At 44.5% G+C, this 14,358-nt stretch overlaps 2 protein-coding genes across 2 annotated transcripts in view; one reads left to right on the forward strand and one right to left on the reverse strand.

Annotated features, from left to right (window-relative positions):
* LOC310874993 (nucleolar transcription factor 1-like) overlaps positions 1-14,358 on the reverse strand; it is a 499,750-nt gene that overhangs the window by 50,199 nt on the left and 435,193 nt on the right. The window lies entirely within an intron of this gene.
* ccdc186 (coiled-coil domain-containing protein 186) overlaps positions 1-14,358 on the forward strand; it is a 74,539-nt gene that overhangs the window by 35,269 nt on the left and 24,912 nt on the right. The window contains 4 exon segments of the mRNA XM_083786933.1: positions 3,408-3,550; positions 4,900-5,155; positions 7,144-7,333; positions 11,589-11,705. Of these exon segments, the coding sequence (XP_083643059.1) occupies positions 3,408-3,550; positions 4,900-5,155; positions 7,144-7,333; positions 11,589-11,705 (706 nt within the window).

A 14,358-nucleotide genomic window follows, 5' to 3' on the forward strand; every position in this document is an offset into this window, starting at 1 on the left:
GACCCCCAAATGGTAACTCTGTCATTTCTCAACCGTTTTTGACGGGGGTGGGCTTGTTGTGATTGTGTCGCCCCCCTGGGGGCGTCTTTGTGGGTCTCAAGGTTCAGGGACCCCCAGGGACCCCCCAGGGACCCCCAAATGGTAACTCTGTCATTTCTCAACCGTTTTGGACGGCGGTGGGCTCGTTGGAATCGTGTCGCCCCCCTGGGGGCGTTCTCAGGGTTTTGGAGGTTCGGGGACCCCCCGGGACCCCCCAGGGACCCCCAAATGGTAACTCTGTCATTTCTCAAGCATTTTGGACAGGGGTGGGCTTGTTGGAATCGTGTTGCCCCCCTGGGGGCGTTCTCAGGGTTTTGTAGGTTCGGGGACCCCCCGGGACCCCTCGGGACCCCAAATGGTAATTCTGTCATTTCTCAACCGTTTTGGACGGGGGTGGGCTCGTTGGAATCGTGTTGCCTCTCTGGGCGCATTATCAGGGTTTTGGAGGTTCGGGGACCCCTGGGGACTTCCACATGGTAACTCTTGACATTTTTATGATAGATCTTTATTGATGGGAGGGAGAGACAGAGAGAACCATTTATATTCATCTGCATATTCTTCTTACTATAGCTCTCTCTCTCACACACTTTGAGAAATTACAGAGTTACCATTTGGGGGTCCCTGGGGGGTCCCTGGGGGTCCCTGAACCTTGAGACCCCCAAAGACGCCCCCAGGGGGGCGACACAATAACAACGAGCCGTCCAAAACGGTTGAGAAATGACAGAGTTACCATTTGGGGGTCCCTGGGTGGTCCCGGGGGGGTCCCTGAACCTTGAGACCCCCAAAGACGCCCCCAGGGGGGCGACACAATAACAACGAGCCGTCCAAAACGGTTGAGAAATGACAGAGTTACCATTTGGGGGTCCCTGGGGGGTCCCGGGGGGTCCCCGAACCTCCAAAACCTTGAGAACGCCACCAGGGGGGGGGGGCGACACGATTCCAAAGAGCCCACCCCGGTCCAATACATTTGAGAAATGACAGTTACCATTTGGGGGTCCCTGGGGGGTCCCTGGGGGTCCCTTAACCTTGAGACCCACAAAGACGCCCCCAGGGGGGCGACACAATCACAACAAGCCCACCCCCGTCAAAAACGGTTGAGAAATGACAGAGTTACCATTTGGGGGTCCCTGGGGGGTCCCGGGGGGTCCCTCGGGGTCCCTGAACCTTGAGCCCCCTAAAGACGCCCCCAGGGGGGCGACACGATTCCAACGAGCCCACCGCCATCCAAAACGGTTGAGAAATGACAGAGTTACCATTTGGGGGTCCCTGGGTGGTCCCGGGGGGGTCCCTGAACCTTGAGACCCCCAAAGACGACCCCAGGGGGGCGACACAATAACAACGAGCCGTCCAAAACGGTTGAGAAATGACAGAGTTACCATTTGGGGGTGCCTGGGGGGTCCCGGGGGGTCCCCGAACCTCCAAAACCTTGAGAACGCCACCAGGGGGGGGCGACACGATTCCAAAGAGCCCACCGCCGTCCAAAACAGTTGAGAAATGACAGTTACCATTTGGGGGTCCCTGGGGGGTCCCGGGGGGTCCCTCGGGGTCCCTGAACCTTGAGCCCCATAAAGACGCCCCCAGGGGGGCGACACAATCACAACGAGCCCACCGCCGTCCAAAACGGTTGAGAAATGACAGAGTTACCATTTGGGGGTCCCTGGGGGGTCCCAGGGGGTCCCTCGGGGTCCCTGAACCTTGAGCCCCCTAAAGACGCCCCCAGGGGGGCGACACGATTCCAACGAGCCCACCGCCGTCCAAAACGGTTGAGAAATGACAGAGTTACCATTTGGGGGTCCCTGGGGGGTCCCTGGGGGTCCCTGAACCTTGAGACCCACAAAGACGCCCCCAGGGGGGCGACACAATCACAACAAGCCCACCCCCGTCAAAAACGGTTGAGAAATGACAGAGTTACCATTTGGGGGTCCCTGGGGGGTCCCGGGGGGTCCCTCGGGGTCCCTGAACCTTGAGCCCCCTAAAGACGCCCCCAGGGGGGCGACACGATTCCAACGAGCCCACCCCGGTCCAAAACATTTGAGAAATGACAGTTACCATTTGGGGGTCCCTGGGGGGTCCCTGGGGGTCCCTGAACCTTGAGACCCACAAAGACGCCCCCAGGGGGGCGACACAATCACAACAAGCCCACCCCCGTCAAAAACGGTTGAGAAATGACAGAGTTACCATTTGGGGGTCCCTGGGGGGTCCCAGGGGGTCCCTGGGGGTCCCTGAACCTTGAGCCCCCCAAAGACGCCCCCAGGGGGGCGACACGATTCCAACGAGCCCACCCCCGTCCAAAACAGTTGAGATTTGCACCCTAAGCAAGGGTTTAAGACAGTGGCCAATGGAGAGGTGTCTTACATCTTTTCAGCGTAGGACCCGCCTTCTGAACTTTCACCCCTCACACAAATAATCCAAGAGAGAAAAAAAAAAAATCGAGACCAAAGACATAGGTTTTGAGAGAGAAAAAAAAAATCGAGACCAAAGACATAGGTTTTGAGAGAGAAGGCTTTTTGCAATGAGAAAAAAAAAACTTTCATTCGCAAACGAAGGAAAAAAAACATTAAAAACATTTTATTTAGCACAACACATATTATTATTACCCAAACATTTAGTAAGTATTTTGTTTTATGTAGTTTAATTTTTAATTTTTAATTTTTTTTAATTTAATTTTTTTTTAATTTTTAAAAGTTTTGTTCTCAATTATTTTTTCTTTTCTTTCAAATCTTTTTTTTTTTTGCTTGCAAATATATTTTTTGATTGCGTTTTTAATTTGTTTGAATTAAAAATAGTTTTTTGTTCTGTTTAGATTTTTTCTCTCTCAAATGTTTTTCTTTTGTTTGGTTAATTTTTCTTTTGTTTGGTTAATAAAGAGACAAATGTAACTCCATAGGTGGTCCTTTAATTAAACTCCCCAATGTCTAATACCAAATCTAAATCAGAATCTTTTGTTTTTTCTTATTGGAAACGTATCTCAACCATAAACACACTTTATATATATCCCCCCCCCCCCCCTCCCTGTTTCCTGTGAAGATGGTTCTCACGAAAGTATAGTAATGCAAGTGCGCACGCACGTACGCTTGCAAACATGTGCGTGCGAGCACACTCGCCCACACCCACCCATCCTCCCCTGGAGTGTTTCCATGCAGTAATAGCACCCTGACTCCGTTTGACCAGAGCCTTCATTAGCGTCATTGGTAACACCCGTGAAGGAAATGAGGAAGAGGCCGATTTCTTTTCCAATAATGGCTAGTGTGCATAGAGCCTATTTGTGGCCAGCGAATGCATTTCATGGAAGTGTGTGTGTGTGTGTGTGTGTGTGTGTGTGTGTGTGTGTGTGTGTGTGTGTGTGTGTGTGTGTGTGCGCGGTGCAGTTAAAGTGTCTGGAAGAAGAGCGTCCTCGCTGGGAAGATGAACTGACCAAGTACAGAGAGATCATCAACAGACAGAAGGCTGAGGTTGGCCGACAGAGAGAGCAGCTGGGAGAGATCAGCAACCTGCAGGACCTACACACACGGTACCACCATGCCACACACACACACACACACCATGCAAGACATACACACGGTAGCACAAGGTCACAGACACACACACACAGCAACATCTGTCATCTACACATGATACGTAGTACGTACCACAACATCATATACGCACACACACACACACACGTCACACACAAGTAATTGTGATTACGGTAGACAATTTCATTGTGCTTTGGGCATATGAATAGAGTGTAATTTTGTTTATGTTTTAGGCTTCGTGATTCAAAAGGCAGAGGCCAGATATGACTACCGTAATAACTTCAACAAGACATTGCTGAAAACAAAACATACATTTAAGTGGTTTAAAGGTATATTCAGTGATTTCACTCAAAAAACCTTAGGTTTCGTTTTTGGCTGTGGGACCCAGCCTTTCAGGATAGAGAGTCAAAAACGAAACCTAAGGTTTTTTGACCCCCAGGGGTTAACTGGGGACAGGGAGGAACTCCTTATATGGCCAGCACACTCTATAGTAGGGAGGATTATCACAACAAAACAAAAAAATAAGTGATATTTGAATTAAGTGAAATCACTGAATATACCTTTAAACAAAGTCACATTGGAAAGCTGTTAAATCTTGACTAAATCTAATTCATTCTAATTACAATGCAATACTGTACAATGCGCTTCACATTAAGTGACAGCGAGGTCACAGATGAAATGTAGGTGATAATATAACAACGAGATTAAGTTTAAAACAGACAGATACTGTAGTGAATAAAATACATTTTTTGAATAAATTTTTGAGTATTAAGAGATTATTATTGATTAACCCATTCTGAACGGGCACCCATTTTGGTGTCAGCATCATGTTATGCTTTAGCTATTGAAAAATAGCAGATCTACAAGCTCATATCGCGCCACCGAGTGGCGCGATACGAGCTTGTAGGTCTGCTATTTTTGAAAAAAATCGAAGAACGACTGACATTTTTAGAATCTGATCTCAGGTCAGAATGGGTTCATCAGACCAGTGTGTGTCCGGCGGAAACCTCGTATGAATCTGATCTCAGGTCAGAATGGGTTAAATGTGTCAATGGTCTCTTTGTATATTTACATTATTTGTCACATATCTGCCCTATGCAATTGGTTCCAAGTTCCAATGTTCAATGTAAAAAAAAACACATTACTAATCGCAACTACTTGTGTGACGATTAATCGTCAATTTAAATGTGTAATGGTGACAGCCCTACACACCGTTTTTCTGCACCAAATTTGGCACAAACACTGTTCATGGGTCTGCCATGGCAACAGTCTTTAGCAGGGGGCCTTCAAATCCTGTTGGCACTAAAACCGCATTTTGTATTTATTTTTTGGCTCTCCCGTTCAGGGACGAGCAGGAGATGGCGTGCCTCCGCGAGGAGGTGTCCTCGCTGGGCGCTCAGCTGGAGGACCTGCAGGCGGACGTGAGCGGCAGCCGTGAGCGCGAGGCGGAGCTGCTGGGCTTCACGGAGAAGCTGAGCACCAAGAACGCCCGGCTGCAGAGCGAGAGCAACGGCCTGCAGGCCAGCCTGGACCAGCTGACCGTCTGCAGCGCCGAGCTGCAGGCTCGCCTGGGGGAGAGCAACGCGCTGCTGGCTGACCGGGTGAGAGAGGACGTGCTGATCAGTGTTTGCGAACGCAGTGAGCACTAACTATGAGACCCTGCAGATCATGTCTGTCTGTCTGTCTGTCTGTGTGTGTGTGTCTGTCCCGCTGTGACACCACCCGCCTGCCACCAGAGGGCGCAGCTGTATCACACAAAACACACACACGCACGCACGCAAGCACTCACACACACACACACACACACACACACACACACACACACACACACACACACACACAACTTAACTTAAAAAAAACTTAACTTAAAATGAAAAAGAAAAAACTTAACTTAAAAAAAACCCTTTAAAAACACTTAACTTCAAAAAACTTAACTTAAAAATAAAATCTTAAAAAAACACAAAAAAGAGAACTTTAAAAAGGAAACCTTAAAAAAGTATGTAATTCATTCTAATTGTTGTTATTGCCATTTACGAGCTGCGTTCGCTTCCCGCGTTTGCGCGTCTTACTTGTATAAGGGAGGGCATTTTCAACATTGAACTATGTTATTAATATTACTTAGAGTTAGGAAATTAGTTAGGCAGAAGTTAGCGAACGGCTAAAGCGGGGGAGGATTGCGGACCACCCGAGGAATTAATTTTGTAACCCGCGACCAGGACGTGAATAAATCTTTTTTTTTTTTGATCAAACATAATCCGAGATAAATAGCGTTTTACATTTGATTTAGTCGATTGAATGTAATTTTGGCAGGCCTTGATGGCGTCGTAATGCCTGATTTGTAGATCGAAAATGGCAGATCTATAAGCTCAGTAGCTCACACAGAGCATGTATTTTTGTAGTGTGAGACCCACACACAGCCAGGCATAAAAATACACAACCCTTTTTTCAGAAATTCAGATTGGGTCGTCTGCCAAATCCATAATCAGTTTGGGTTGACCTTGACATGGAAATGTTTGAGAATCATGGCACGTTTTGTCTGAGCTGAGTCTTTGACCTTACCGTGCAAAGCTGCACAGTGGGATGTTTTTGATGGTCACACATACAAGACCTGAAAATAATATGCCATCAGTGATGTAGCTATTTTTACATTTACGACTATATGCATCTGTAAACCAGTAAGCTACTTTGAAAGCATTCCATAAGTCTGTAACTCTTAGTCAACCAACCTTAACCACCTTTAACCCATTCTGACCTGAGATCAGATTCATACGAGGTTTCCACTGGACACACACTGGTCTGATTAACCCATTCTGACCTGAGATCAGATTCTAAAAATGTCAGTCGTTCTTAGATTTTTTTCAAAAATAGCAGACCTACAAGCTCGTATCGCGCCACTCGGTGGCGCGATATGAGCTTGTAGATCTGCTATTTTTAAATAGCTAAAGCATAACATGATGCCAACACCAAAATGGGTTCCCGTTCAGAATGGGTTAAAGGAAAACTTGTTTTTAATCACATTCCTAAGTCGATAATCCAATATTTGACTAATTGAAGTTAATAGGAGACCATTCATTCTTAACAAGAACAACACCATATTTAAATCATTATCTTTGAACCCCTAATCATCTACCTTGACTGCTACTGATGAGCAGGTCGGCCTTGCATGGTTTCCTCCACTGTCTGCGGGTGAAATACATTGTGAAGTGCTTTAGAGCAGGAGACTTCAACAGGGGCTCGGGGACCCCTAGGAAGTCCTCAGAGTTACTACAGGGGGGGGCCGGAAAATCTTTGTATGATAGGATTTTCTTTTTTTTAAACATTATCCACTTGAACCCTAACAAGCGGATTCTGATTCAGAACTTTATTCTGATTCAGAACTTATTAGCATTTCGCTAAGGAAGGGGTCCTTGGGCTGAAATTCCCTGATTTAGAGCAGTGGTTAACCCCCCCAAACTAGTCAAAATCAGACTACAAGTTGACAACCTGTCGCTTCACGCCGTGGCATGAGCTTGTAGGTCTCACTATGCTATATTAATGCAGTCCATTGGCCATTATTATTAACGGCGCCGCGTGTCCATCCATGGTGCAGTCGGAGCAGCTGACGCGCGAGCAGGCGCGGCGTCGGCAGGAGGTGCAGCGCCTGCAGGAGGAGCGGGAGGCTCTGCAGCGGGAGGTGGAGCAGCTGAAGACCCGCGTGGAGGAGCTGAGAGACGAGCTGGTCACCCAGAAGAGGAAGCAAGCTGCCAGCATTAAAGACCTGACCAAGCAGCTAACGCAAGGTTAGTAATGGTAGCATTAACATCAACATTAAAGACCTGACACAAGCAGCTAACGCAAGGTTAGTAATGGTAGCATTAACATCAACATTAAAGACCTGACCAAGCAGCTAACGCAAGGTTAGTAATAGTAGCATTAACATCAACATTAAAGACCTGACCAAGCAGCTAACGCAAGGTTAGTAATAGTAGCATTAACATCAACATTAAAGACCTGACCAAGCAGCTAACGCAAGGTTAGTAATAGTAGCATTAACATCGACATTAAAGACCTGACCAAGCAGCTAACGCAAGGTTAGTAATAGTAGCATTAACATCAACATTAAAGACCTGACCAAGCAGCTAACACAAGGTTAGCAACTTTTCAACAGAGTAGCCAATTATTTTGACCGCTTTTTCCTCACAATTTAGTTGTTTTGCCAATTAGCACCTCCCCACACACAGCCAGTTGAGGAGCCCCGTCTCACTCCTCCCAACACTGCCCACTGACACCCCCCCCCCCCCCCCCCCCCCCCCCCCCGCCCGGAGTACATGTGGTGACAAGTATTACCCTCCTCGCCCGGCTTCCCTCTCCCGAATGCGGGCCAGTTGCTCCATGGTGGATTCAAACCCACAGACTCTGCAGTGGTGGGCAGCTACTGTACTTCACCACTCAGTGATGTAAATAGGTTTTCAATGTGATGGGTCCCGGGACCCAGGAGTGGTCTTTTAGATGGGTCCCAGGTACATTTTATGAGTCCTACTTCAACAACCTTAAAGGACAACTTTAGTTTTTTTCAACCAAGGTTCATGTTTTAGGTTGTTGTGAGTGAGTGTTAATTTTCTTTAATTTGCTGCTTTCTTTCGTTTTAGGGATTTTAGCTCTTTTTGACAGGGGGGCGGGGGCATTCGAGCATGGGGCTAAATGTGTATTTCTTTACCAAATTTTATGGTGATTTATTTTTTTATTATTTACTATAGTCCTAATAAACCCCTGGAAATTACATCTGGCCACAAAAGATCACAGGATCTACTGAATGTGAAGGTAGCCTACTGGGGGAAGGCTTATACGTACTGTGTGTATAGGCTCAATATGTCAGTTTGTCACATTCAGTAGATCCTGTGATCTTTTGTGGCCAGATGTAATTTCTTGGGTTTTATTAGGACTATAGTAAATAATAAAAAAAGAAATCGCCATAATATTTTGTAAAAAAATACCTATTTAGCCCCATGCTCGAATGCCCCCGCCCCCCCTGTCAAAAGCTGCTAAAATCCCAAAAAACGAAAGAAAGCAGCAAATGAAAGAAAATGAACACTCATCTTTTAGTTTCTCTAATAACAACCTAAAACATGAACCTTGGTTGAAAAAAACTAAAGTTGTCCTTTAAAGTACAGTACTGAGTTGCAGTATTGCACCCCAGGACCCCCGGAGGGTGACATGATTGTGTAATCTCTCAATTTAGTGAGTCTTAAGGATGCAGGATCAGCATCACTGCCACTGTGCCACCCAAGCACAATGCACTCTTTACCCTACCTGTACCTTTGTTCCATCCTTACCGCAGTGCCGATATGTTGACTGGATTTCCCATCGGGATCAATAAAGGTGTCTACATGAATTAAACATATTAATTCTAGAAGTGCGTAGTCGGGAGAGCTGACTTTGAATTTAAAAGGACAACAGAACAAAAAGTACTTCTGCAGTGATGCTGTTTGGTGCCTGCATCCAACTTTTAGTTGACTTTCAGGTGAGCAATTGGTCCAAAATGAAACTCATGAATAAATGAAATAGTCAGTTTGCTGAGTTTACCAGTCGTGCATATAAAGATCTCTAATCCAGAAACCTTCTATGTCCATATTTTCAACTGCTTAATGTTTCCCCCCCGCCCCCGAGAAGTGGAAGTGTGTCTGTGTGGGTTTTATACATATTGAACCAAAGTAAAGTATTATATTATTATAGTTGTGCAGCGAAAATCTGCAATCTACAAGCTCTCAATGTGTCTGCGACGCTTCTCTCTTTTTCAGATATTTCATGAAAGCAAAGGTTAAAGCCTCGTTCTGTGAGTGTGTAGGGACAATATTACTAAAGCATCATAATCCTACATATTGTGTTAATTGTTCAGGGAACAGCGTTCTGTTTCATAGATGGGACTTGGCCATGCACTTTGTCTTCAGCCGTGAGTCGTCATTTAGCTTTAATCCATGTAATAACCCATTTAGGCCTGACCTCGAAATTAAATCTTCTAAATCCTCCAGTTTTCAGAAATACATATTTTCACGATTTTTCAAAAATAGCAGACCTAAATTATAACATAATGTTTAACACATTCTGACCGGGCACCCATTTTGGTGTCAGCATCATGTTATGCTTTAGCTATTTAAAAATAGCAGATCTACAAGCTCATATCGCGCCACCGAGTGGCGCGATACGAGCTTGTAGGTCTGCTATTTTTGAAAAATCGAAGAGCGACTGACATTTTTAGAATCTGATCTCAGGTCAGAATGGGTTCATCAGACCAGTGTGTGTCCGGCGGAAACCTCGTATGAATCTGATCTCAGGTCAGAATGTGTTAAAACACCAAAATGGGATAACTACACTGAAAAACAGTGGTGCAAAGTAACATTAAAGTGCAAGTAAGTACATTTAATCAAGTACTGTATGTTAGTTTTACTTTACTGGAGTATTTCCAGTTTCCACTACTTCTCTACTACACCTTGGACAAAATATTGTACTTTTACTCCACTAAATGTATTTGAAAAGTTTACTAGTTACTTTGTAGATTTGGATTATTATTACAAAACTGCATAAAATTCTGCATACTGAGTATTTTTTACTTTTGGTATTTTAGGTACATTTTGATGCCAATACTTTAATCATACTTTTACTCAAGTACATTTTGAATTCCGATCTTGTACTTGTAACAGAGTAGTTCTATATTGCAGTATTGATAATAATAATAATAATAAACTTTATTTATAGCAGAAAAAATAACGGAACATAAAAAAATAAAACAGGCATGCAGTTAAAACAATAGGACAGTAGCAAAGTGCTGAAACTTTAACTTATTGTAAAACGTGTCTCTTAAAATTTCTTTAGTAAAAACTTAGCTAAACAAACTGCTGGAAAGTAACAGTTGTGGACATACGAGGTTTCTACGAGATAGCGATGACATAAAGACTTGCATTAAACCCCCGGTCACACATCGGGACTATAAATTGTCCGGCGGCTCCTCAACAATGTGGCGGCTGTCTCACTTCAGTGGAATTCAGGACATGTGTGAGATCAGATTCATACGAGGTTTCCACTGGACACACACTGGTCTGATGAACCCATTCTGACCTTGAGATCAGATTAAAAAAATGTCAGTCGTTCTTCGATTTAAAAAAAAATAGCAGACCTACAAGCTCGTATCGCGCCACTCGGTGGCGCGATATGAGCTTGTAGGTCTGCTATTTTTCAATAGGTAAAGCACGACATGATGCCAACACCAAAACGGGTTCCTGTTCAGAATGGGTTAAGACCTGAATCCTCAGCCGTAGTCGGAAGACTTGCCTCTTCAGACTCGCCTCTTCAGACTCCACGTCCATGCATTTGCCGTAGCTTTTACAGGCTTATGGAAAGGCTAAAATGTCATTTAGATACCATATTATGTAGTCGGATGCCAGGTTTATTGACCTGGCATCCTATAGTGTTTATAGTTTCAATGTACAGATTATTTTCTTTGGATATTCTACTGTTAGACTGATGATAGGTTCTTGGTTTACTTATGATTCGAGATGACTATTTCTATGCATTTGATGTATTTACCTTGTGTTATCCTTGCTTACTGTAAGTCACTCTGGATTTAGAGCGTCTGCTATATGCCTAAATTGTAAATTGAGGCCGATTCTATACATCATCTCTGTCGGGTGGAAACATCATAATTATGTCCAAAACTTTAGCTTTTTCGAATTCCAAAACAGCAAACGTGGTAGATCTACAAGCTCAAAACGCGACGCTTCGAGACTACTTTCGAGCTTGTAGCTCTGCTACTTTTGATGCTTTTGTGTGACGCTGTAGTATGATGAGGTAGGGCAGTAATTTACGAGAAAAAAAGAGTTAGAACAACAGTAATCAATCTCCCTGTAGCCTGTACCCCTTTCTGCCTCAATTAATGCTAGTGACTGACCAAGATATCGCCACCATGCATTTTGAAAAGGCTACACCGATGCTACACCTGCGTTTATGTGATGACATACGCAGTAAAGAGCGTCTGTTAAGTTGTAATTGTCCTTTTCTCAGCTCGTAAGAGACTGGACCAGACGGAGAACGGAGGCTGTGACCGAGACGTCAGCAGCATGGGCAGCAGATCCAGCTCCTCGGGTAACTCCACACTACCTCCACCTCACCACCGCAACTGTAAGCAGCAGTGTTCATTTCCTCAACTAGAACTAAGACAGAAAAACAAGTTCCGTCGACCACCTTTTTTCACTGACGAGAACATTTAACCCATTCTGACCTGAGATCAGATTCATACGAGGTTTTCCACCGGACACACACTGGTCTGATGAACCCATTCTGACCTGAGATCAGATTCTAAAAATGTCAGTCGCTCTTCGATTTTTCAAAAATAGCAGACCTACAAGCTCGTATCGCGCCACTCGGTGGCGCGATATGAGCTTGTAGATCTGCTATTTTTCAATAGCTAAAGCATAACATGATGCCGACACCAAAATGGGTGCCCGGTCAGAATCTGTTAATAAAACTGGGGTGTGCAAATCACCCGTTGCTCCCGACATGCGTTCGTCCCACATGCATCGCGTCGGTTAGGGTTAGGTTAGGGTTTGGCGTAGGGTGTCGGTCTAATGGCCGTCGGACTGTTAGTATGTCGGAACTTATGCCTGTACCCAGAAAAACTAAGCCGATGATGACAAATGCTAGGACTAAACATACCGTATTGTGACTCATTTTGTGGAAAAAACATTGAAGACAAAATCCGTTTCTTTATAAATAACATTTCTATAAGTTTCTATAAATAAAAATATTTTCTTATCACTTCATATCACAATAGGGTACCATAGTAAAAGTACAGTAACAAAATTGACTAGAAAAAGTGCCCTTCTGGGCACAGGTCTCCACCAGGTTATCCACAGATCCGTGCAGTTAGAGGTAAAAACACTTTTCGGCCAGTTATAGCGCCACCTTGAGGCTGAGTTGAAATTGTTCATGTGGCATTTCGTCCTCGGCCTAGTGGGAATGTGGGTGCACAATTTCACGGAAATCACGCGATGTGTTCATGATTTGCAGCATTTTGTTTGAAACTGAGCACTCCTGTGAACTTTGGAAGCCAATCTTAACCAATCAGGATGGAGTCTGATAAATCTGAAAGACCCGTTTCGTTGAATGGCTCTAGAGAGACTGTGTACCAATTTGCGTGATGTTTGGACAAAATCTGTAGGTGTACTGTGCAAAAACTTGTTTTGCACAAAGCGGCCTCCTGGTGGCGCTATAACAGGCCGTTCTGGAAAGTTTGGGGCAGAGGTTCATGGTTGGCATCCAGGGAGTGTGTGTGCAAAATATGGCATCGAAAAACTTGTTTTGCACAAAGCGGCCTCCTGGTGGCGCTATAACAGGCCGTTCTGGAAAGTTTGGGGCAGAGGTTCATGGTTGGCATCCAGGGAGTGTGTGTGCAAAATATGGCATCGACCGGGTTAACGGTGGCCGAGATTAGCTGTTCACGGACACACAAACGGACGGACGGACACGCGGACGGACGGAGTGCAAAACATACTCTCCCCACATGCCTTCGGCCTGGTGGAGACAAAAATAGACTGTAGTCTATTGATATTTCTTATACCAGTGACAATCAGACTATAGTATATCTCAGGTCCAAAAAAAAAAGAAATAGCAGATCTGCAAGCTCACAGCGTGTCATGCTGTGATGCATTGTGAGCTTGAAGATCGTCCCATTTTCAGCATGCAACCAAGTGTAAAATCGGTCATTACGACGCCATCAAGACCTGCCAAAATGCATTTTTGACAACAAAATGAACTGTATATTTAAAGTTGACTCAAATCTTATGATATTTAGACGACACAAACTAGACAAAAACTTCAGATGACTAAAATATGACTAAAACTAAATGACATTTTATTCAAAAGACAAGACAAAATGAACACTTTTTGTAAGACGTCATTCCAACTGCATGTGAGTCCCATTCGTTTCTCAAATCTGATCTTTAGGACGCCGGAGAACAGCCGAATTTGACACGCGAGTGTGTAGATCAGCTATTTTCGAGTCTCAAGACTGAGAGACGACTTCAGATTAGTAATCGCATTTCAAACTGCCTAGGATCCATATCATTCACATTTCCATATAATTTGTATTTGTTGATTGCAGTGTGGTTCCAATCTGGAAAACGTGTTTTTAATGTGAGGGACCAGTTTGATATTATGCATTATACTCCAGAACTCCGTCTTATGCTATTTTGTTATCATCTCTTGGACATCCACACTGTTAATTTGTCTTTGTTTATTTAACAAATGGGACCATCAAATAGACCATTATAGTTACAGCTGTAAGGGTCCATAATGTTTTTGCAAAAACAAAATCATTATAGTGTACATTGATCCTTAAATCCTTATTCTAGGTTTAAATGTTCACAGTACATTCCCTGCGTAATCCCTGCCTGAATCCAATTTAACAAGCACATGTTTGTAAAGACAAGACGGTGGGATGGGGAGTAATTTCCTCACCGGCAAAACTGTTAATCATCACAGGCTGATTTCCCCCGGCTAAACAGGACACGAGCTGTTTGGAACCTTTCCTTTGATTCTGTTTGCTGTTGCTTATCACCGTTTCCCCTCGTTTGCCTTGGTCGTTTCAGGTGGGCTTAACGTGGATACATTTATGTTATGAAAACAACCTTCAAATTAATCTAAAATGAATGAAATTGGTGTAATCAAAATGCCTACCCTACCACCCCCCCACCCACCCACCCACCCAACACACACACACACACACACACACACACACACACACACACACACACACACACAGTATAAAGTGTGG

This window comes from Protomyctophum parallelum, assembly GCF_964188405.1.
Source record: "Protomyctophum parallelum genome assembly, chromosome: 17".
NCBI lineage: Eukaryota > Metazoa > Chordata > Actinopteri > Myctophiformes > Myctophidae > Protomyctophum > Protomyctophum parallelum.